Here is a 25,471-nt window from a genome sequence, read left to right as displayed (position 1 = left end):
TGTACAGAGAACTCTTACAACTCAATAATAAGTCAAACAACCCAACAAAGAAATGGGCAAAATTTTTGAACAGACACTTCCCCAGAGATATACAGATAGGAAATAAGCACATGAAAAATGTTCAACATAATTGATTAGTAAAGAAATTCAAATCAAAATCACAATGAGATACCACTTTGCACCTTTAAGAACTGCTAAAATCTTAAAAACTATCAATACCAAGTGTTGGTGAGGATGTGGAGAAATTAGAACACTCATACATTACTTGTGGGACTGTGAAATTATACAGCCACTTTAGAAAAGAGTTTTGCAATCTGTTTGGGTCCTCTGAGAAGCAGATACCAAGTCAGGATTAGACATTCAAGAGGTTTGTTGGGGAAAAAATTTGTGAAGGTAGATGGGGAGGAAACTGGGGAGGTGTCAGTTTACAATACAGATCTAACCTCTGTGAAGAAGAGAAGAAAGGAAGGAATATTGGGTAGGAGAAGTCTTAGACCGTGACACATTTATAAGAAAGTTTCAGTAAAGTTGCCCATCAATTGAGTTCTGCAACTCTCAGAAACAAGTCTGCCTTAGTATTCCTACCAAGTTCAGTCATTGGCTGGGAGCACCTTCTTGGAAATCATGGTCTCAGCATAACCATGGTCATGAAGACAGCAGGTCAGTTATGCTCCCTGAAGGTGGAGATCTGAAAGGTGCATTTTCATGACCATAACAGTCCACTCATTGTACTACACACATCTACTTCTCCACATGAGTTCAGGTAGTAGGTAGCAGCTCCTCCATGGTTCCTGTGGACCTTTCTTCCTCAGGAGAAACCTAGAAGAAGGATTGTTGAAGTGTACTTCCTCCTAGGGACCTAATCATGTATCTTCAGCCAACAGGTTCTAGATCTGAAATGTGGTTCAGGTTTGTGAAGTGAGTGAAGAATAATGATTTTTTAATTGGGGTGTGTACCCTTAGCCTCCTGCTCCTCAATTCTTAATTTTTTTTTTTGTAGACGTTAAGCAGCATTGGGTGCTCATCTATTAACTATATTTACAACTCTCTGAAGATCAAGCCCCTTTGGCTACTCTCTGACTTTCCTGGTCATTATGATAATTGTGGCCTCCTGGCTTTTGGCATTTAAGCACCATCATCTGGCCTCTATGTCTTGATGGGAGTGGGGAACCATCCCCATGGATATTAATAAGCCTAGCTACATAACTACCTCCTCTACTGTCAGCTCTAGCTTGCAAGGAGAGTGACAGTTGAACTTTTTGGTGATGCTAATTTGCCTCTCACCAGCACATTCCTGGTGGCCATGGTTAATAGTGTGTCTTTTGGGCCCTCCTGAAGGACATAATCCTTTGGTGGGTTTTTTTGCCTCACATAATATATCCACTCAAGCACACAAACTTTCCACAGCCCCCTTATGCCTTTCTCTTCTATCTGCCAGGGCAGCTTGGGTATTTCCACTTTACTTTCCACTTTACTTTGGTCATTGCTTTCTCTAGATCTCTAAGGCCACTCTGACAGAGAGTTTGTCGTATCTCCTAGGTTCTTGCTGGGGTCTTATGTCCCCTGTCCCTAAAGAGTAGCTTCAAGTCAATGAATTCTTTCTTACCCAGTCTTACTTTCTATATTCTTTTATCCAGCACCCTCAAAGTCTATTCTCAAGGATACTCATGTGGCTCTTTCCAACACAGCCTAGCTAATTCTTGCAGCTCCTTAGGGTATAATCACTTTCCTCCCTTATCAGCCCCAGCACTCCCCCAGCCAGGTCATACTTGACTTTAACCCTAGTTATTGGCCTAGCAGTGAAAAGGAGAGGTAGAGGAACCTCTGCAGCATCTTTGCTCATGGGGGAAGTGTTAGTTCTTACTAGGAAAGAGTAGGTCACCTCTGCAAATTCTAAGCATTTAGGGAAGTCATCAAAGCCAGCATCCTCAGAGGCATCCATTCAGATGTTCCTATCCTATTTTTCAGGATCTTAGGTATTTCCAACCAGGCCCTGATTTTAGCATAGCAGACCTGTTTGGGCTGAGCATTTAAACATCTCTTAGTTCTGCAACTTTAATGATTAGATTTTCTGTTGCTCAGCTGTGTCTGTTCTTCCACCAGAGTTGGTGAGAGCCTGTTTTTAAACTACCAAAGAGTCACTCTAGCTCTCACATTTATTCTTTAAATTTTGGCTTCTTGTTAACAGCCCTCAGTTTCTCATTATCCCTCAGTGGGATGTCAGTTTAATTTGGTAGTAACTAGCCAACTCTACTGTCTTTCTGGGCATTATTTCCCTCCATCTTTCAAGTGCCTAAATTATCACACCTGCAAGACATTCCCCTCCACCAGGACATTTCCCTCAGCTTGCTTCTGGTAAAATCTTTAGCAATCAGACCCCCATTGTATACAGTCATGTGCCACATAACGTTTCAGTCGACAATGGATCACATATATCATAGTAGTCCTATAAAATTAGTATTGTATAGCCTGGGTGTAGAGTAGGCTATCCCATCTAGGTTTGTGTAAGTACACTCTATGATGTTCACACAATGACGAAATCACCTAATGATACATTTCTCAGAAGGTATCCTTGTCATTAAGATACACATGACTGTACTAGAAACTACCGGTACTCCATGTACCACTAAGGATGGCTTGTTCATTTCTCACAAAGTGGTAAGTGGGCCAGTCTCAGAACCCCGTCGTACTTATTTTCTTGTGCTAGTTCAGGACCTCCAAACAGGAGACACCAGGATGGGATTAGACAATCAACAGATCTGTTGGGCAAAATGCTTTTGAGGGGAATGGTGAGGGAGCCAGAGAAAGCTGGGTTAGCTGTCAGTTTACATGCGGTCTGACACCTGTGAAGGGGTGAGGGCTAGGTAAAGAGTCTTAAATTGCAACACAGTTCTAAGAAAGTTTAGGCCAAACCAATGGGAAGTTCTTGATCCAAATTCACCTGTGAAGAGTTCCACGTGTCCCAGGAATGCCCCCCTCAGTATCCCTGCAACCACATTCCATGGGTTGCAGCCCGTGGAAGCATGGCCTCAGTTCAAATGCAGTAATTGGATTTCTTTGTGCAGCAGCTGGGGCAAGTGATCAGTTAGGCTCCCTGCAGTCAGAGGTCTGAGAGGTTCATTTTCATGGCCACTTCATAACACATACCATATGACCTAGCAATCCCACTCCTAGGTATTTACCCAAGAGAAAAGAAAATATACATCCACACAAAGAACTGCATGTGAATGTTCATTGCAACTTTATTCATAATGCTTCCAAACTGGAATCAAGCAAATCCATTAACTAGTGAATGGATAAATAAATTATGGTATATCCAAACAATGGAAAATTACTCAGCAATAAAAAGGAACAAACTACTGGTATATAAAACAACGTGATCATTTCAAAAGCACCATGCTAAATGAAAGAAGCCAGATCCAAAAGGTCACATACTGTTTGAGACTATTTATATGCCATTTTGGAAAAGGGAAATTTGTAGTGACAAAATCAGATCAGTGTTTCCAGGGGCGTGGAGGAGGGACTGACTGCAAAGGGGCCCAGGGGCTCTTTTTGAGGTGATGAAAAAATTCTATTTCTTGTTTATGGTGGTGGTTAGATAATTGTATATGTTTGTCAAAACTCACTGAACTCTACACTTCAAATGAGATTTTTTTTTTTAAAGATTTTATTTTTTCCTTTTTCTCCCCAAAGTCCCCCAGTACATTGTTGTATATTCTTCGTTGTGGGTCCTTCTAGTTGTGGTATGTGGGACGCTGCCTCAGCGTGGTCTGATGAGCAGTGCCATGTCGCGCCCAGGATTCGAACCAACGAAACACTGGGCCGCCTGCAGCGGAGCGCACGAACTTAACCACTCAGCCACGGGGCCAGCCCCAAATGAGATTTTGATGTATATAAATTATACCTCAGTAAACATAACTTTAAAAATAAAACAAGCAAAACAAGGTCAATTATAAAAATTTAAAAAGGAAATAAATATAGTTCCAACTATCTTCCAAATAATGGCATTATCAAATATGGAATTTAAAATAACTTTGACTAATATAATCAAGGAATTATAGGACTTGATGGGGAATTTCAACAGGGAACTGAAAACCATAATGAATGAATGTATTCATATGAAAAGATGTTCAACGTCATGGAAGAGTGATATCAGCATCATGGCAAAGTGAGTCCTTACCTCTGTCTCTTCCCTCTAAGTTACAAGTCAGACAACCAGTGACCAACAGAGGACTCCCTGCATAGCACACCAGAATGCCTGAGTATCCATGCATCTATACATCTGTAGGTGGGTAGACTGGACTTCTGGGAGGCCATGGAACTAGGGAGCAGCTCCCATCCTTGCCCCTCATGGCAGTAATCCAAAATGTGGATCCTCACACTGGTGCACATGCCAGCAACCACAGGCTGCAGGGGCAAATACAGCACCCATGGCTTGTTCCCTGCCCACCCTGCAGTAGTGGGTGGTGCACATATCCTGAGGTTCCAGGACACAGCAGAGCTGGTGACCTGGCCTCCACCTCTCCTGGCAGTGGCACAGTCTTTCTAGCAGTTGGGACTACCTCCAAGATGTAAATTTCCCCAGAAGGGGCAAAGTGCTCTGATCTGAGATGTTATAGCAGGCCACCAGCATGCACACCAGTGCTGGCAACCAGAGGCTGTAGCCCCTGCCCCTCCAAGCAGTGGTGGGTAACGCACAGGTGCTGGGGCTTCAGGCCACAGAGTGAAGCAAGGGAGCTGGCCCCCTCCCCCTTCCCCAGCAGTAGTGCTGGTCTTTCCAGCAGTGGGGGCTACATCCAAGGCATAAATTTTCCCAGCAGGGATGGGGTGTCCTGATCTGAAGTTTTAGAGCAGCCTACCAGCACATGCCAGTGCTGGTGACCAGAAGCTCTGGACCCTGCCCCACCTCAGTAGTGGTGTATGGCATACATGTCCTGAGGCTTCAGGACACAGAGTGGTGCCAGTGACCCAGCCCCCACTCCCTCTTCTGGCAGTGGTGCTGGTATCTCCAGTGCTGGAGACAGCAACCAAAACACAGGTTTCACCAGCAGGAGCAGGGTGCCATGACCTTGGGTCTCAAAAAGCACTCCAGCAGGTGCCAATGACCAGAGACTGCAGGGCCAGCAACAACACCTGTGGCTTAGCCCTTACTCCTCCCCTAGCAGTGGCAAGTGGCACCTGCAACCTGAGACTTCAGGAACCACAGAAGAACCTGAGACCCACCTCTTCATTGACAGCACCACTGGCACAGACTCTAACAGCAGCAGGGGCAACATACAAGAACCCAGGCCCCAAACAGCAACAGTGACACCTGTGAACCCAGCACCTCTGACAGTGGTGCTGCCAGTGCCACCAGATAACCCAAGAGCAGCAGCACAAGTGGTGCACAAGGCAGCAGCACCTGAACCCATCAAGAGCCCACAGAGAGCAAGCGGGAGAGCACAAGACCCAGGAGACCCCAGAAGGAGCAGTTCTCACAGCTTGGTAACTCTGGTGGCAATACCTCAGACTGCAGTGACATCGAAAGCAGCAAGGCATCAGCAACCTCAGAGACACAAGCACAACAAGGAAGGCACTGATTATGCCCCTAGCAGAGACAATGGAGGGTGGAAAGTGTAGGCTCTCATAAGCAGCTCAGAACCAAAGTAAACAAAGCAGTGCTCAAATAAGAAAGGTGATTACTATCACAAATGCATTGGCAGAGGATCAATTCTTCAAACACCGTGAAGTGGACTACAGTAACAAGAGCTACAGGAACACAGCAGAACAGAAGGAGAATGACAGCTCTCCAGAAACCAAACTTGAAGTCACAGAAGATTACCATCTGACTGACATTCAAAATAGCTGTCATAAAGAAACTCAACGAGTTACAAGAAAACTCAGAAAGACAGTTCAGTGAGCTCAGGAGTAAAATTAATGAACAGCAGGAATACTTCACCAAAGAGATTGAAGGTCTAAAAATAAACAAAAGAAATTCTGAATATGAAGAATACAATTAATGAGATAAAAAATAATATAGAAAGCATAAAAATAGAGCAGACCGTATGGAGGAGAAAATCAGTGAGCTTGAAGATAGAAACCTAGAAATGATCCAGGTGAAGGGGGAGCGAGAACTAAGATTTTTGAAAAAATGAAGTTCTTGGAGAAATATCTGACAATTATGAAAAGTTACATATGGATTATAGGTATCCCAGAGGGAGAAGGGAGGGAGAAAAGAACAGAGAGCTTACTTAAAGAAATAATAGCTGAGAATTTCTCAAACCCGGAGAAGGAACTGGACATGCAAGTACATGAAGCTAGAAGAACTCCTAATTACCTCAATACAAAATATTACTTTTGTAGAGTTATACTACTCAACCATCAAAAAGGATGAAATCTTGCCATTTGTGACAAAGTGGAGGAACTTTGGGGGCATTATGCTAAGTGAAATAAGTCAGTTGGAGAAATACAAATATCATGATTTCACTTGTATGTGGAATCTAAGAAAACAAAACAAATGAACAAAGCACAACAAAAACACTCATAGCTACAGAGAATGGATTAATGGTTACCAGAGGAGAGGGAGGATAGGGGAATCAGTTGTATGGTGATGGATAGTAACTAGACTTTTGGTGGTGATCATTTTGTAGTGTATACAGATGTCAAACTATAATGTTATACACCTGAAACTCACATAATGTTATATACCAATTTTACCTCAATTTAAAAAAAGGAAATATATGGAAATGTGAATGCTAAAAACACAATGACTGAAAATAAAATTTCAGTATATTCCTTTAATAGCCAATTAGATTCAACTAAAGATATAATTAATAATCTGGAAGATAAAGCAGAAGAAAATATCCAAGCTACAAGGAGACCTAGTCTAGGATTCATAGAATCTAAAAGAGGGAATCTGGTGGGAACTAACAAAGCTGTTGTACTAAATGCTTCTCCTTATCAATAAGGTGATTCAGTGATCAGTGACAACTTAACTGCAACACTGCTTGGTGCTCTAGACTAACCTTCAGAAAATAATAGCTGCTGGTTTGGTGAGCCAGAAGACTAGCAACAATATGTGTGAGCTGCAAAATTGCCTAGCATCTTACGCTGACCTTTAGAGCAAATTAGTTGCTGCTTTACTTCCACTTCTCAAATCTTCTGCAAATTTCTCACGTGGCCATCTCTAACCCAGAACCATACAAGGAAATGAATTCTGAGAAATATAGTTTTAATATAACTAAGTTGACATAAGACAAACCCACCAAAGATAGGAGGAAGAATAAATGGAGTTCATGTTGTAAGATTTTTATAATGTCTGTAAAGTGATAAAAGTACTAGTTTTATTAGATTCTAATAAGTCAAGTATGCATGTTGTAATCACTAGAGTAATTTCTAAAGGAAGAATAGAGGAATATATGTTAACCTAATGATTATCAAGCTAGTAGAGGAGGGAAAAAGGGAATAAAAACAGTTATGTGGTCCAAATAAAGGCAAGAAAACAGGGAAAGGTACATAGAATGTAAAAATAAACAAAAAATAAGCTGATAGATTTAAACCCAAATATATTAGTAAATACATTAAATGTAACTTGACTAAATGTTCCAATTAAAAGACAAAGATTGTCAAAATGGATAAAAATTAAAATATGATAATATATTGCTTTCAAAAGACATAGTTGAAATATAAAGATATAGAAAGATTTAAAGTAAAAGATGGAAAAGGATATATCATGCAAGTGGTAACCAACACAAAGTTGACATAACTATGCTAATATTGAACACAATATACTTTAATGTAAGAAGCAATGTTAAAGATGGATATTTCAATATTGATAATATGTTCAACCCACCGAGTAGATATAACAACAATTCTAAGTTTATATGAACCAGATAACAGGGCTTTAAATATATGAAACAAAAATTGGCAGAACTAGTAGGAGAAATAGACAAATCTACAATCATAGAAAATTTAACACACATAGTGCTAGAAAAAGTACACACAAACACACAAAATTAGTAATAATATTGATACAACAAAATTAAAAATGGGTACTAATTCATGTAAATAAACCACTATACCTAGGAAATGAATGCAGAATGCACATTATTTTCAAGGGTGCATGGATCATTTAAGAAAATTGACTATATCTTGAAACAAAAAGGAAATCTCAACGTATTTCAAAGGTCTGAAGTCATACAGAACAGATTTTTGGCCACATTGCAATTAAGACAAACTTGGTAAAATACAGGTAATTAGAAAATCCCTATGTATTTGGAAATTATTTCAAAATAACCTGTGGATCAAAGTAGAAATTCCAAAGGAAGTTAGAAAATATTTTGAACTGAATTACATAGAAAACATTACATATCAAAACTTGCGGGACACAGATAAAGCTGTGTTTATGGGTAAATCTATAGCCTTAAATACAAGTATTGGAAAATGTTAAAAATCAATTATTTAAATAATCTATATCAAGAAGTTAAGGGAAAAACATCAAACTAAGCCCAAAGAAATGAGAAAGAAGAAAGTCAGATATTAATGAAATTATGAACATGCACATAATAAAAAGAATCAGATCCAAAAAATTTTGAAAAGGCTAGTAAAATTAACTCTCATCAAGACTGATCGAGAAAAATGGAGAAAGTACAAATAACCAATATTAGAAGTAAGAAAGAGGAAATCACTTCAAACTTTAAACAGAGAATGAACCCCATAATGAATAGCATAAGTAAACGTTTTTATGCCATTAAGTTTGATTTTTGATGAATTAGACCTCTTTGAGGGAAAAAAACCCACACAGGCACAAGAAGAAATAGAAAATCTGAATTGTTCTATGTCTATTAAAGAAAGTATATGTATAATAAACAATTTTCCCACAAAGAACACTCCAGGCTGAAAAGACTTTCCTGGTGAAATTATACCAAACATTTCAGGAAAAATAATGCCAGTCTTACACAAACTCTTTCAGAGGCTTAGCAATAAAAGAGAGGAAACATTTTCCAGTTTATTTCATAAGGCCAACATAAGCTTGGTAACAAAACCTTTCAGAATAATTATGATGAAGAAAATCACACAGCTATCCTCTAATATAGTATCTGAAATTCGACCCATTTCAGTGCTTTATTTCTTCTTCATATCTTCAACAGTGCTGCCTCCAGGCACATAATAGTATGGACTAAGACCAGATGGAAGTCAGTTTCTCTAAGGCTTTGGATAGCTAAATGTATTCTTCTGGACTTTGCCTCATCGCAGACTAAGATGGGACCTTAGTATTAGGCCTGATCTTGAATCCTGAATATGAGTAAGGTTGATTGATGAAGATGGAAAGAAGAGCCTCTAGGCAGAAAGAAAATAAAAGCCAAGACATAAAGAGGGGGAGACATGGGACATGCTAGGGAATAATAGTCCATTTCCTACCTTTTCTTTGCACTACACAGAAAGGTTCAGCAAGAGAAAGGCCAAAAACCGAGGCGAGGGATGGATTCTTTGACTTCTTGAATTATCGGGCTAAGGAAATGGGAATTGAAGGTTTTTGAGAAAGTGATGCCCATACGTAGAAGTATGACTTAGGAAGAATAACCTGGCAAGAGTGTGTAGGGGATAGAGACTGGTGCTGGAGAGCCTAGACACAAAGTCCAACTGAGGAAGAATGAGGCCTGAAACTACGAAAGTAGTGGATTAGTCGTGGATGGAATTTCCTTATTTGTGGAGCATGTGAACTGGCTCTTTCCCTTCTCCCTAATGTAGCTTGATGTAGTTCTGGAATCATCCAGTAATTTGGACCCTCTATATCTAGGAACCCAGGCTTTGTGTCCCTCTTTAACCACTAAATCTCCTATTTATTCTCTAGGCGTTGATGTTTAAGAGTACAAGTTAGTTTACTCATTCCAAAACATTCAATGAATAACCTTTGTATTTCAAGCATTTTGCAGGGGCTTCTCAAAAATATATAAAAGCCATGCTGCACATAAGCAGTTTCTAAAATATATGTTTTTACTAATAAAATTTACTTTCTTGTGGATCGTTTAAAATACTAAATAGGGGGCCGGCCCCATGGCCAAGTGGTTAGGTTCGTGTGCTCTGCTTCATCGGCCCAGGGTTTCGCCGGTTCGGGTCCTGGGCGCAGACATGGCATCGCTTGTTAGACCATGCTGGGGCAGCGTCCCACATGCCACAACTGGAAGAACCTACAACTAGAATATACAACTATGTACCGGGGGGCTTTGGGAGAAAAAGGAAAAAAAATAAAATAAAATCTTTAAAAAAAAAAATAAAGAAACAAAAGCTTAGATTTTTGAAATGTTAAGATAAATTAACTTTATTTATTTTTGTTTTATTCAGTTAAACTAAGTGAAGAAAAAAATAAAGAACTGATAGAGAAAAAGGAGGTGGAAATTTCAGAGTTAAATGCAAAGTTAAGAACTCAAGAAAAGGAAAAACAAAATGAAATAATCAGACTACAGCTAGAGGTAAATGTTTAAGGCTCTGCTGAATTTGAGGATGCATCCCTTAATCTAGACCATACTTTGCTTATTTTTCATCACAGTAAGATAAATTTTAGGAGTAGAAACAATCCTGTAAGAGGGCTTCACACGTGCACATTCTCCATCACAAGCAGTGCTCAAACTCCGATGACTCTTAGCTACACTGCCTTTCAGCACTTGGCCTGAAGGTGGGACTCTTCAGTCATTCACAAGACCCTGGTTTCCAGAGAGGGTATTGTTTCCTCAGAGCAGGGACAGATAACTCAAGGATTACCTGCATTTTACAGCTGAGTCTGTGCAAGCATAGGACTACCATTCCAGCAGTGGGGAGAGTGTTCCTAATCCTTAACATTACTGTGTTCTCAGCAGAAATTGGGGACCCCTGAAGAACAAACCAGAAATTCATTTTGCTTTATTTGGGATAAAAAGAGACAAATTTCTCCCTAATAAATGTGTGCAAAAATACATATCATAGAAGCAGACAAACTAGATTTTTAAAAAAAAATTGAAGGGACTTCAAATAGGGCTAAGGTTCCAGTTCTTAGCTTGAAAGTCTTTTCAGCAGGTTGTTTAGCCAGATGTCAGAATTGCAAAGATATTGATATTTTGACAATATATTTGTCCCTTAAAATTTTTTTTTCTACATTCTACCAATCTCCCTTTCCATCATTCTTTCATTGCTTTTCCCCAGTCTGACTCCCACTTAACCTTCTTATTTTCAGAATTCACTGGCTTAGTTAAGAATTTATTCATGTTCCTGAAAGTTTGGTATCCCTGGGGTGCTTGATGAGGTACCGTGTTGAAGACTGTATAATCATTGAGCAAAAGAGGACTGATGTTGACTGTAGAGGCTCTTTGCTGCTGCTACTGCCTTCTGGTCAAGTGTACCCACAAACCACAGATGGGGCTAGATGGCTAACTGAGATGCAGTAGGTCATGTTTCAAGGTCTACCATCAACTTCTAATCCATTGACTGGGAATCAGCATTTTGTTTGCCATCCAGGCCCTGTCACTGGTCTAGCCCAAGTCTTTTGTTTGACTGATATACAGAACCCTTTTTGTTATTACCTTCATTGTAACTATCCATTTTTCTCCCCAACCCAGAACACGATCTCACAGAGAGTTTATTTGTAGTCCACAGAGAAGCTACGTTACACTTAAACTGAAGGGAAGAATTATAATGAGAGATTTTGAAAAAATACATAGCCAGTAAGAATAGCCTATGAGAATTTTTTTAACCTGATTCAGTTTAATGTTAAACCAACAAGCATTCAACAATATCGTGTTCAGATTTTACTGTTCAGCCTCAGAGTTTCTGCAGAAGGGTATATGAGTTTTTCTCCCACAACTGCTGATTACACTACATTCTCGTTACAAAAGCACACTCATAGTAATGTGAAAATATTTTTATCTATCTTTAAGTTAACTAGATTCTCAACCCTGGTTAACTAAATTCTTAACCTTGCATGATAGAATCACCTGATGTCTTGAGAAAAAGATGACACTGACCACATTCTAGAATCTCTAATGTCGTGCCCAGGTATTTGGTACTTTTAAAAAGCTCCCCAGGTGATTTTAACATGGAGCCAGGGATAATCCTTTTTGGGTGTTCTTTGTTCTTCCTTAAAAATTGTTCCTTAGGGACCGGCCCGGTGGTGCAGCAGTTAAGTTCACACGTTCTGCTTCGGTGGCCCGGGGTTTGCCAGTTCGGATCCCGGGTGCAGACATGGCACTGCTCGGCAAGCCATGCGGTAGTAGGCGTCCCACATATAAAGTGGAGGAAGATGGGCACGGATGTTAGCTCAGGACTAATCTTCCTCAAAAAAGAAAAAACTTGTTTCGTACAGAAAGACTTTTCTATCTTCTGTTATACAGAGAAGGCACTTAAATTACAGATTATGTGTTAAAAGATATAATGGATTATACTTATATTTATAGAAACAGTTGTTTCTAATTGTTTAATTAGAATGTTCTCAATAACTTTCTTTTTAAACTTGATTCAGTTTGATGCCAAACTAGCAAGAGTTCAAACTAAATCAAAATCATATCCAGATTCTACTGTTTTGCCACACAGTATCTACAGAAGGGTATGTGAGTTTTTCTTCCATGGCTGTTGCTTAAGAAAATAAATTTCCCTAATGTGTTTCTATAAAGTTATCTAATATTTACTAACAATATACTTAACAGTTTTTCTTAAAATACATCACACAATCAGAAATTTTGAATAATCTTTAACAGTCACTTTCAATTTAAACTAGTAAACCTTAGTAGTAAATTAAAACATTAGAGAAGTTCTCTGACTCTTTGGGCCATCTTAGGAATTCCGTAATATATTTTGAATTTACGCTGACTTACTATTCTGAAGTTATTTAGGCACAAAGATAACAGATTTCTTTTTGCTCAGCTCCTCCTTTATTTATGGTTTACAACCTCAAGCTCTATAGGGAGAAGGGAACAAACTAAAACAAATGATGTTAATGTGTGTTTATATCCTTACACCAAGTTTATCCCATCAAGTCCCATAAAAATAAAACTACAGACCTTTCAAAATAAAGTATCTTTTTTAATACCTACTTCTACTTGAACCAGAAATATAGTTTTTGTTATTGTTTTGTTGTTCCTTGCACTTAATCTTATTATTTCTGAATTGCAATAACAAATTTTTTCTGCTTCATTTAGAAGCTTCAACATCTTCAAGAAGAAAAAAACAAGGAGATTACAATTCTTCGTAATACTGTTCGGGATTTAGAGCAACGCCTCTCTGCTGGCAAAGATTCTCACCTTAAGCGTAGACGGTTTTGAGTATAGCAGTAATTTCATTAGTTGCTATTTAATTTCTTTAACAGCAGTTGAAAAATTAATTTCTATTGTCAATATAACATACTGCCTAAATAACAATGAAAAAGAGGAAATGAAATGAAGACAGCTTTAAACTTTTTTTATTAAGTTTTTTTAAACAAGTCCACACTTTGGCCAACTGTGTATTGCATTCTTGCTTAATAGCATTAACCATAAAGGAGTTCAGGTTTATAGGACTTAGTTTACCTATTGAACCATCATTGACTATGGAAATACTTTCTAAGCAATCAAGAGATAGACAACATTCTTTTACCTTTCCCCTTATATCTTTCAAGGGGCACTCTCACATTTCAAAGTGCGATACGATGCTAGATAAAGAAAACAAGATATAAAGACTTCATTCATATGTGATAGTAAAAATCAAGATATGAGTCTTAGATGTACGTATAAGTGGATATTTAAACTGTAGTCATAGCAAAATATTCATGTGTAAGTATTTCTAGATCTTAAAAGACAGAATTCACTTCTTTAAAGGTTTAATCAGTTAAAAACATAAGATGAAAAAGACAAAGATAGCATTGAGAAATAAGTAAAGAAAAAATGGAAAACATGTCTTTGTTGTTCTTCCTCCATTCTAAATTGCTAACTATCCCACAGAAACCCCTAGGTCATAGTTTACGTTTCTGTTCTCATTAATGCAAGTAGAATGCTGGAAAAAGAAAAAGAAAGACATATTAACCAAAAGCTGCAATCACCTGTCAGTTGCCCGGTAATAAAAATATGGTTTGGGTTAAAATTTGACATAAATTTTAAAATTTGGAAGCCAATATAGTAGATTTCTCCATGTTTGCACAATTCCAATTTCTATTTTTGTATCACTATTAATTAGGTAGCTTACAAAAATGCTAGAAGTGAAATTGCGTCTAGACTGACTTGGGGAGTATATCCTACTTTAAATGTTTAGTTTGAAGGTCATTTTCACATTGCTGCCTTATATTTTCAGCTTCAATTGGTGCTGGCTTCTGTGGGCTTGAGCTGCTGACTTGGCTGTCAGGCAGCTGGAGGCAAACGTCACTGACAAGATTCAATGACGTTCTCCTCTGCCCAAAGTCCCTGTCAGCTACATAAAGAGGGGAGGTTTTCTGTACACTGTCAGGTGATTGCAGACCTTGTATTTTCAAATATCAGATGTCGACAATGTCAGCATCAACTACTAGGAGCCAACTTTGAATCTTTGGGCATCTTACAGAGTAACTGATTTGTACATCCTTTTTGTCAGAGCTTCTTTTGTGGAAGAGAAAGTTGTAAACTTTCCCCTCCTGGCATGTCTCAGTTCTCTGGGTGACCCCTTCTTTGTTGGCCCTTGTGCTTATGGTGGTGATGAAGGCCTGGAGGAGGAGGATGCTCAGGAGCACCTGTTGCTTCCTGTTGCTGATTCTCTGAAAGCTGACTGTTCCCAACATGCTGATGCCCATGCTTGTGATGATGCTGGTGATGGTGATGGTGATGTGGCTGTGAATCCTCAGTTGTTTTTTCCACAGTAGCCAAAGATAGAGTTTTACAGAAGTCTTCATCTTCCAGTGTCTGGAAGAAATTTATAAGTCACTTATCAACAAAGCCATAGAGGCAGCAAGAATGCATGAAAAATGATTTGTAGAGCTAACATATATGAAATTCAAACTAGTTAATTAGGATTGAACTGGCTTTGTTTTTCTAGTATCATATTAATGAGAAAAAAAATTGATGTCAGTCTCTACCTCTAGACTTTTTATTAAAATTTGGTTCCCATCCATATCTAATTATAAAGTGCTTCTTGTACAAAGTTTGCATTTAATCAAAGAATCCTCAAGCATCTTACAAAGGAATTAACATTAATGTTTTGAAAATAGCTAAAATAGGGTGTAACACAAATAGAGTTCAACAGTTGACCTATGCTTCTATACTGGTTAACTCAACAGCAGAATGCAGATTTTCCTTTTCTTATCAAGAGCATTTCCCAAATTTTTAAGAATTCTGAAGAAGAATTTGAGAGATACATAAGGCTTCAAAAGGAAGCCAAACCACTGTATTATATCTGCAGAAGCAAAACTAAATAAACTGGCCCAAAGAACCTAGACTGCAGTAAAGTCAAGCAAATATCAAATCCTAAAATCAGACGACGCACACGGAACCTTTCACTCCTGTGTCAACAATGCTTCGAATCTAATATTATATTCTTAAACAAACTGATTTCTCTCTGATAATTCAAAAATGCCAATCAACTCTGCTCAAAATCAGTAATTTTTCATACCTCAGCTTATGCCAGGAAATGTTTTGAACTTCACCAGAGCTTTGTTAATGTATCCCTACTATAGTGCTGAAAGTAGCAAACGACTGCCCATATCCCACTGGGCATAATATTCCTTTCTACATGAATCTAGTTCTTTAATTTGTTGTAAGTCTTTTTTTAGTTTTGTGTGCCCACAAATCATAGGCTCAAAGCTTATAGATATAGCAATGTAATGCTAAACCTCAACCCATAAAGTTATTTATAAACAAAGTTACAAAATCAACTTGAGAGACCAAAGACTCACTCAGTGGTATGGTTAGGTGTTTTGAAAGTTTTGAAAGGTTATAACTTCCATTAGACTTTAACATACAACTACTAAGTGGTACTTTTTTTGGTTATTTCTGAACTACTTTTAAGAACTTAATAGCATTTGATTTAAAACTTATAAACAATTTTATAAATGTTTAAAATATACTGTATAATGTTCTAAATGTTCAGTGATTAAACAAACACAAATAATTATTGTAGTAGACTAGTTTCAAAAAACCAATGACTGTATTTCATTGTCTACAATTTATTTTTTTCACGTTTTAAGATCTTTAAAATCAGAATGCATCCTACTATTGATGGTGTTGCAGCACTGTGTCCTACTTTAACTGACAGCATTTTTTTAATAGTACATAAAATAATGTATCATATAATTGATGGCATCTAGGATACAATGAAATAGAAAAACTCCAATTTGATTTGGCATGTCAGATATATATGGTATATTATTCTTATTTTCAAATGGTTAGTAAATTTTAAGCATGTCATGGGAATTGTTTCTGCCTTTGTTTCAATATAGCTAGGTATATTTATAACTAGTAGGCATTTGCACAAATGCAAAATACTGAAATAATCCCAAAGTATGAGGAATCAATATAGATAGCATCTATTAAGCACTTAGTATAAGTTAGACATTGAGTTAGTACTCTGTATTATCTCAGTTTCCTCATTTTAAAAGCAGTAAAATAACCCTCATAGGATTATTATAAAGATTAAAATGTGAAAAATGACATAAGTAGAGTATTACCCTGTTATGCTCTTTAACAACTAAATTAATTAAATGATTCATTAAAATTTAAGATGGCTTTCTTTAGATCTGGGAAAAATCTGAAGGAAGTACAGCTCACTAATAAAATTCCAAATTGTTTTTAAAGCTGAGTTCAAATTTTCCCAATTTTCCATGTCAAGGAAACATTGTCTGGAATTATTTCACTTCTCAATATGAGAGGAAAAAAAGTCTAGTTAATACAAATTAAAACAATTCCCTGAGTGTATTTTAATAAACAATATTTAAATATAGCGCTTCTCATAACAAAGAATAAATATTCTCATGGTTATTAGGAAAGAAATATCAGTAACAAGTAGAAAACTTATTCCATTGTAAAGAAAATGCAGTAATTCCATCTGCAGAATGGGCAGACAGTGCAAGGGCTCCATAGAAAAGCTGACAGTCTTGCACCCTTGATAAATTAAGTAGTCATCTGGGCCCCAGTTCTGTTTCAGGTAATTCTATATAAGCTTTGCTATCACTATGCTCTTATGTGAACACATTCAAGATATTAGAATAATGTTATTTTATGTTGGCTGAATTCTTTGAGCACTTACACTCATGCAGCATCATTTGGTGGTAATTAAAATATGTGATCTACCTTGATTTTTATTTTCTAAATCTTTTAGATAAAAGCGGCAATATAAATCTTGAAAAGACATTTTAAAGAATACATTCAGTAATAGGAAGTATGTGTAATTATAAAAATTACTGTTATAGATCAATTTTTAGTACATCAAAGAAACATGAATTAGCTAATTGGTCATGAAACACTAACTTATTTACACAGCTCTTAAAAGATTTCCTTTTTTCTTGCAGTAAAAATAATTGAGAAAAATACCATGAGAGAGCAGTTTCCACACTTCTTTTCACAGTAGGCAATCTTAATGGCTTCTTCTACATATGGAAAAGTTAGGAAGGAGTAAGGCAAACCAAGATGATATACAAGACGACCACATCTAAAAAAAAGGACACATACTGTGTTATTACAATATTTTCTCTATTGTGATCCTACTTAAGCACAGTCTGGGATACGTGTTACAGGTTTAATGGTCTTATAACTAAGACCCTTTCATACCTTCAGTAAATTTCCTTGCGTGGGGTCTCAAACAAGCTCCCCGGCACTGCATACCAGGGCAGGTCATGACAAGATAACAGTGAGTCTAATACTAGCATTTTGAAATGTTATAGATATGTCACTATAAATAATATGAAAACTGTGTAGTATAGTCATTGTGACTTGATCAAATATAATTTTGTAATTGACTTACAAATTCTACCAGTGCCCAAACCACTGACTTATCATAAATCAGGCTCTGCAAATCACATGAGCTTTTCATAACTTCTAAGGCAGCACAAATTCCACACAAGGAATCACAGCATAAAAAAACATCCTTGAATCTTGGCCAGTAGCCCATTTATTTAAAAATATATCTGATGCAACAAAAATTTCAGCACAATGAAAGAAATGGAGTTACAACACTTGGCATTCTCAGAAATGGTGGAATTGAAATGTCCTCCTTGCCCACATTTACCCAGTATGTACAATTTTATTTGACTATCAAAGGGTTGCTCTTTGCAATTGACTAAATTAGGAGTTTGCAGTCCTAAAAGAATGACATGTAATGTTAAAACTATTTAGTAAAGACCAAGTAGGGCTTAGGCCTACGCAGAATCTGGCTCGCCATCAATGAAGAGCCAAAACAAAACAGAGCACCAACCAGGAATGTTGGTAATATCAAATAATGTGTGCATTGAGGTCCCCTCAAATTACAAATGTTTTATTTGTTCATAGAATCAAAAGCAGATTCATGCCAATTATACCTCAATGATTAGCTCACTTTATAGTTCAGGAATTCAAGTATGTAGCCTTAAAATTATTAATCAGATTAGTGTGGTTATTCATCTGCAAAATCCTTAGAATTGTGTGTGATATACAAATTGACCCTTTTTTTGTTTAATCAGAATGCCAATTTAGAGGGAAAAGAAAAGTATAGTCAATTTTCTTTATTGCCCTACTGGAATGGCACATTCTTTTGTGTGAAAGAAAGTCATTTCAAAATATTACAACCAAACATTTTAATGGGCCCACTGTGGAACTGAGTATTTGGTAATAAAATAAAAGCAGATGTCTTATTTTAAATCACTTATTATTTAATTAAATACAAAGCAGGTATTTTTTAATTTGAAGTGTGTGTGTGCGTGTGTGTACACACCTGTCATATATGAGGAAGTCATCTTTGCTTCCATTTAAGAGAGTCCAGATGTCTGTTTGGTTTTCTTCTTGTTGATAAACAGCAATATATTCTGAAACCTTATTTTTAAGATGTATGTATTTTAATCGAGCAGAGATTTCTTGGTGATTAACAACAACATAGGAAATGTTTGAGTATCCTTCTTTCTCCAGTTTTACTCGCAGGTCTTCCAATCTAAAATATTTTGGAAAAATACCCAAAAAAAGAATAATCTCATTTAAGTTTATTAGTGACTCCTCTTTCTTCTCACTGCCTACTTTTTTCTACATGAAACTCTCTTACTATTTTTTCTTACTCATACCTCTTCTTTATATTGTTGTTAAAGATTAAATTTTCAATTTTTAATTATTTATTGAGCACTTGTGCTCAGTTAAAACCTTATGCTAAATACTTGCACAAACATTAGCTCATTTAGTCCTTAAATTAATCTTATGAAATCTATATTTTTTAATCTACCTTACAGTTACAGAGAATTCTACCCAATAAATATTTGGCAAATAACTCAACAAGTATTTTTATTTATATAAATAAATCTGTTAAATGACCCAAGATGTTTGACGGCAAGTCTAATATTCATTCTACTCTGGCAAAGCACTCCTCTTTGCTTCCTGTATTGAAATAACTAATTCATTTGCAGGAGTACATTTTAGAACATTTTCATTACACAAGTAACACATATTTAGTAGGACATTATAAAATAAAGGTCCACAAAAAGAAGAAAAAATTTCCATAACTCCAGGAAAACAACTGTAAACATTTTGGCATATATCCTCCCAGTCTTCTTTCTTCTCACATTCTAAGCAAACACATATAGTTTTTCCAAAAATGTGATTTAATAAATACATCTTTTCCATTTTTAGTTTATGTATATATATATAATAGCTTTCCCCTTAAGAAATCCCAGACCACAGAAAGACTATCTTACCTAGATGCCTGCAGAAGGCACAGGTATCAGCTGGCTTGAAGCAGAGCAACCACAGTCACTGAACCATAGGAGTTCAGCATTGGATCTTGATCCCTTATGCTCCAGGCTGGAGGTTGCTTACAAAAGGAGCTTTGCCCCTGGCTCTCTGTTCCTCCCCATGGAAGGAGACAGAGAGCCAGGGCAAGCCCCAGGCTTCTCCACATTGCTGGGGTTGTCCTGTAAAAGAGAAAACCTTTCTGTCATCTTCACAGATGGCTTCCTAGTCATAACCAGGAATTTCTATCAATCCAGCAGGTATCATCCTACTTCCGGTAAATACCCAGCCCCTGGAATCTGTCTCCATGTTGTTGGGCTCATTATGTTGGCCTCCCTGCACCAACTCTTTCTATAAAGGGGAGATCAGCCAGATGCAGGGGAGTTGTCAATGCACCTCCTATCTATCTGGTTTAGCAAGATACTTTAGTAAGCGTGCCACGGAGATTTGCCTGAACAGGCAACCAAGAACTTCTCCAGGGGAAGATACATGTTTAGAAAAATTTGGAGACTGTGGCCTCAATAATGAAGTAACATTCTGCACACAATTTGATTTTTACTTGAGACACACCAAGTTCTGCCTACTTCTTTCCATCCTCTACCAATCTAAGAAGGGGAGAGGTAAGTAAGAGATTCTGCTCAGAAATGAAAAGACCCAGCATGGAAAGAAGACCCAGGAAGAAAGGAGGTGGCAGTGAGGGTGGTTTACCAACATGAAGGGGCTCCTGCTGGGCCCTTAGCTCTTCAGGTTCAAACTTTCTATATTTATAAATCTCTTGAGTGTGGCTCCCTTTTGTTCCTCTTGTTCTTTAATGTCTAGCTCTCTGTTAATATTAAAGGGTTTGAATCTCTTCAGGTATAAAACTGGCTGCCAAAATGTTACTACTATATCCAAGATAAACATGGACTAAGGGAAAACCCTGACCACGGAGAAATGTCACAAATTGCTGCCCCCTGTACCATTTAAGACTCACTGAAATCTACTCTCAGTCTAATTGGCTATGACCACTTTCAGGAAGTTTCTGTGACTCAGTGGCATATTGTTGGGTAAATACCTGCTCCCTCTGAGTAGGAAGTTTAACCATTTGACCATAAATATTCCCCAAATTAGGGCTAGCTCTCTCCGCAGAAAGGTACAAATAAAACAGGTGAATTGTAGAGAGGTGCTGAAACAAGGGAACACATTCAAGCAGAGATAAGCTGAGAAAGAAAAATCCACATGAGTAATCAGGGTTATTTTGATGTAAGAGTCTGTAGAGAGAGTTCAGAACAAAATTCCACAACTAGAAAATTGGCACATTTTCAGGCACTGATCTGGGATGAAGTAAAAGCACTTTTGGGGAGGGGGATATGGGTGTGGAGAGGGGCAGTAATGATAAGTGACCTAGAGTGAGCCCAGAATTAATAAAGGAATAGAAAAAATTAGAGGGTGAGAAAGAAAGTTTGAGAGGATAAATTGAATGACTTATTAAGGCCATCCCATCCATTCTAATATTTTTAAAATTCTAACACTTAAAAAAGGAGAGGCTAGCGGCCGACATGGTGGTGTAACGGTTAAGTTCACGCACTCCGCTTCGGCAGCCTGCGGTTTGTGGGTTTGGATCCAGGGCGCCAACCTAGCACCGCTTGTCAAGCCACACTGTGGCAGCATCCTACATAAAACAGGGAGATTGGCACAGATGTTAACTCAGCAACAACCTTCCTCAAGCAAAAAGAGGGAGATTGGCAACAGAGGTTAGCTCAGGGCCAATCTTCTTCAAAAAAACAAAAAAAAAAGATATATCTGGACTAAATCTAGGGAATTTCCTTAGAATAGTATTTATGATGATGATACAGTTATCCTTGCTGTAGCTACCATTTTCTGAGCATTTATAGAACTATATGCAGGTGGTGCTAAGCACTTTTATATATCACGTCAGTTATTCCTTACAACTATGAGACCATTATCCCCTCTGGCAGGGGAGGAAACCATGGCTAAGAAAGAGTTTAGGCATCTTTCCCAAGTCCACACAGGTAGTAAGTAATAAGAGAGAATGGATTCAAACCAGTTCTGTTAAATCTAAAACATGACCTCTTAGCTACTGTACAATGTTGACAGTTTTAAGATGGTCACCTTTAATAATGATAGCTGTCAGGGTTTTGTTTGTTTGTGCCTTAGGATGGCAAAGAGAACACCAAAATTATTCAAGCTGTTTTGTGTCTTACTAGAATGAGTAGATGTCCCCTACTTTCTAGAATATAAATTCAATAGTTATAGAAACTTCTGCATAAATTCAGGACTTGGCACCCTCACTTTGCCATATACCTTACCATTCCAAGTATGTAGTGACTACATGTGACTAAGTAGTGACTATAAATGAAAAGACTATTTCACTCATTTCTTTCATTCAGTGTTTTGATGAAAAAATAACTAAAGCCACTGGCAGGGGGTAGTAGATTACAGTGTTCACACTTTCAGATTTTCCTCTGCCCTTAAAATCAACAGGCTATTCAACCTTGTTTCTTAAGATCATTTTTTATATAATAAACTTTTGACTTTAATTATAGCTGTCAGACAGCCATATAAAAATAATTACGATAAATAGCAGAACTGGATTTACTGGAAGCTGATCCAATAACAATTAGAAAGTAGTTGTAAATTTCACTAATCTCACCACTTTTCAGTCACAAAACCTAGATCTGTTGGCCACGTACAGACCTACACTTCTTTAAAATTCCCCGTTAGAAGGCAGGATATGCTGAAACCTTTTCCACCCTCTTCCCCTGGAATTCAGACCAGCATCTGAGGCTCCTCCCTCATTCACTTGAAACACCCACTCACCACCTAGACTGCAAAACTTTGCGTTTAGTCACAAGCAATATCCCTGGACATTTCTACAGCACTGTAGAATGACCATATTTCAGTCTCTGCTCTTCAAATCCATGGGCTATTTTTTTTCCGTTGGAGTTCTTACTCTGCATTTCAGTGGGAAGTATTTAAGCTTGAACATACCATACTGCCTATATAACATCACAACCTGGGTGCAGCTGTTAAGTGCGCACCTTCTGCTTCATTGGCCTGGGGTTCACCAGCCCAGATCCCGGGTGCGGACATGGCACTGCTTGGCAAAAAGCCATGCTGTGGCAGGCGTCCCACATATAAAGTAGAGGAAGATGGGCATGGATGTGAGCTCAGGGCCAAGTCTTCCTCAGCAAAAAGAGGAGGATTGGCAGTAGTTAGCTCAGGGCTAATCTTCCTCAAAAAAAAAAAAAACCCATCACAACCTTTTGCAGAGTGGAAGTGTTAGATTTCTCCAGCCTCCCCTGCTCCCATCTTCATCCTCAGCTGCGCAGAAGGCAGGGCAGAAATCAAAAACCACCAATGTGCCCACTGCAGAACGTTACCCACCACACCCAACTTTAGACTCTTTTGTTCTCTTTCTTTTGTATTATTTTCATTTTCTTTATCCATCTCTTTTTTTAAAGCCTATTCTAAGGAAAAATATTTTATGACTCAAATTATTTACCAAACTCTAAAAGAATCAAGTATTGCAAAACACAAAGTTCCTACTTACCCCTTGGACAAGGCTGCTTCCTTTCTCTTTGCTCAGCTGGGCAGCTCCACAAAGCCACAGTGAGAAACTCTGATATTTATAGTGCCGTTGTTTACCTCACCTCTCGGCGATAGTCCAAAGTTCAGGGCTGTGACCTTGCAAGCCGAGTAAAACCCCGAACTGCTTATTATAATCGAAACAAAAGAAAGTAGCAAGTGCTGCCCTGCAAGAAATGGAGGAAAAGTTTCTGGCAATTACTGATTTATTTCCTATCCTTTTCAGTCACCCCACTATCTAGGATTTAATGGTACAGTCGGGGGCGGGAGGAAAGGCTAAGGGTAAAGAGGGCCTCCAAGTGGTGTTCTTTTCCAAACTCTAATTGGAAAAACATTTGCTGAGCCAGCGAGTTAAGCTGCTGCTTTAAGAAAAGAACAAAAGACTTTTTTTCTCCGTTTGCTTTGTAGTGACCAGGTGCTAGCCTACCCAAACTGTGAGGTGTGTTAGAAAAGCCACCTGCTGTTTCAAATCTTTCCGGTCTCCTGCTCTTACGGACCTGCTTGAACTGTTTTGCTCTGCTTAAAGCTTGAATCTGAGTGGGATCTCACAGGACCTCTGTTCTTTTCTTTTTCGTTTATGGAAAAGAATAAGAAAATAGACCTCCTATCTGGGGAAACCAGGCCTCATTTTCGTTACCGCAGACGTCCTACTCCCTGGAAAACCTACGTATCTCACAGAATTTTTTTTAGAATCTAGTGTAAAATCTTTACAAATATAAGTACCATACACATAAATGTTTGTGGTGGTAGTAGTTGGACATGGAAAGGGTACGGAAATTTCGAAATGTACAAATAAAATAGAAAATTTCTGCTCTTTGAGAAAGGGTAACTTTTTCTACTAGCTGCTACAAGTCAACACGCCCAGGGTGGGTAATGTCAGGAGCAATGTCAACGACGTCATCCTGGGGAGTGATGGTTTTCGAGTAAGCCTTGCTTTCATTACTGATGCATTTTTGTCCAAACCCTATTGCTGTGTGTTGGGTACTGTCGTATGAGGTGCAGGAAGTACTAAGAAACTGGGCATTTGAAAACCAAATTCTGTTTACCCACACTAAGCATAAGTATTAAGCCTTTATGGGTACCAGATCCCTTTGAGAATCCTGTGAAATGCTTAATTTCTCCCAGGGGGGTGGGAGGATGCACCAAAACATACTTGCTTTTTAAAAGAATCTTGTGAAAAATTTTTGTATAAAACAGATAGTCCCCCCTGTAGTTCATTTACTTCATAAATTTAAATAGTCATATTTGGTCTGTCTACAGCAGAAAATAGAGTATTTCACCATCACCTGCTTCTTTTACATGTAGCTTAGCAGTTACCTCCCGCTCCAAAAGGATTCCCTCCAAGTGTGCAGCTAGCTCCAAACCAGAGTACTCAGGATTGTGTGTGTCCAGGCCAGTGTATGTCTCTAACCTCCAGACGGCAAAAAGAGAAGATAGGTAGTTTCTGATGTTTGAAGGGTATCCATTCTTAATAGCCTCTTCTGTGCTGGGTAGCCTGGAACCTGTCAGCATTTTGAAGAAAGCAGAATTTTCAAGCAAATCTTCATTGGGTGTTAAATCAAATTACGTTAAGTCAAACAAAATCAAACGTTTATTAGGTGCTTTTGCTAAGCACAGTATGAAATTCCCTTGTTCTCGAGGACCTCAAAATCTAGTAGGATAGACAGACAAGTTAGCAGAAAAAAACACCCTGTAAAGTGTGATGATGTCTAGGATGCTGTAAGCACAAGATTCTGTTGGAAACTTGAAAAAGGGAACATTTTAACCCAGCCTGGAGATAGGGCCAGCACGGTAGGTCAGTATACTCTCAGGCAAGTTCAACAGGCACTTTATGGTAGGTTTTACACTCTAGCGAAGGGGTTCAGAACAGGCCTCCCCGAGATGTGCCACTTTGGCATGTGAAATATTTTGAGCTAAAGGCAATCAAGATCCTGTGAGCCCAAGAGAAACTTTTACCTCCCTCTTAAAGAATTTAAATTGGGGTCCTTGCCCATGATAAGAATTATTACCAGAACTAAGTTTTTATGGCCTATCTGTAT

The 25,471-nt window shown here is 38.0% G+C and overlaps 2 protein-coding genes across 2 annotated transcripts in view; one reads left to right on the top strand and one right to left on the bottom strand.

The window, feature by feature from the left end:
* Nucleotides 1–13,303, top strand: part of CCDC152 (coiled-coil domain containing 152) — a 36,413-nt gene extending 23,110 nt beyond the window's left edge. Inside the window, exons 6-8 of the mRNA XM_046671817.1 lie at nt 10,324–10,451; nt 12,470–12,553; nt 13,146–13,303. Coding sequence (XP_046527773.1) covers nt 10,324–10,451; nt 12,470–12,553; nt 13,146–13,268 — 335 coding nt within the window. The 3' untranslated portion in view covers nt 13,269–13,303. The remainder of the gene's footprint in view (nt 1–10,323; nt 10,452–12,469; nt 12,554–13,145) is intronic.
* An 85-nt stretch (nt 13,304–13,388) lies between these two features.
* Nucleotides 13,389–23,553, bottom strand: SELENOP (selenoprotein P). Its single transcript, XM_046671816.1, has 5 exons — nt 23,398–23,553; nt 19,811–20,026; nt 18,847–19,059; nt 17,472–17,589; nt 13,389–14,849 (listed from the first exon to the last, which is right to left on the bottom strand). The coding sequence occupies exons 2-5, from the start codon at nt 20,011–20,013 to the stop codon at nt 14,226–14,228; spliced, it is 1,158 nt and encodes a 385-aa protein (XP_046527772.1). The 5' UTR covers nt 20,014–20,026; nt 23,398–23,553; the 3' UTR covers nt 13,389–14,225.
* Nucleotides 23,554–25,471: the final 1,918 nt, after the last annotated feature.

This window comes from Equus quagga, chromosome 9 (assembly GCF_021613505.1).
Source record: "Equus quagga isolate Etosha38 chromosome 9, UCLA_HA_Equagga_1.0, whole genome shotgun sequence".
In the NCBI taxonomy this organism is placed as follows: domain Eukaryota; kingdom Metazoa; phylum Chordata; class Mammalia; order Perissodactyla; family Equidae; genus Equus; species Equus quagga.
Note: the sequence above shows the minus strand (reverse complement) of the source record. Positions and strands in the feature narration are given on the sequence as shown.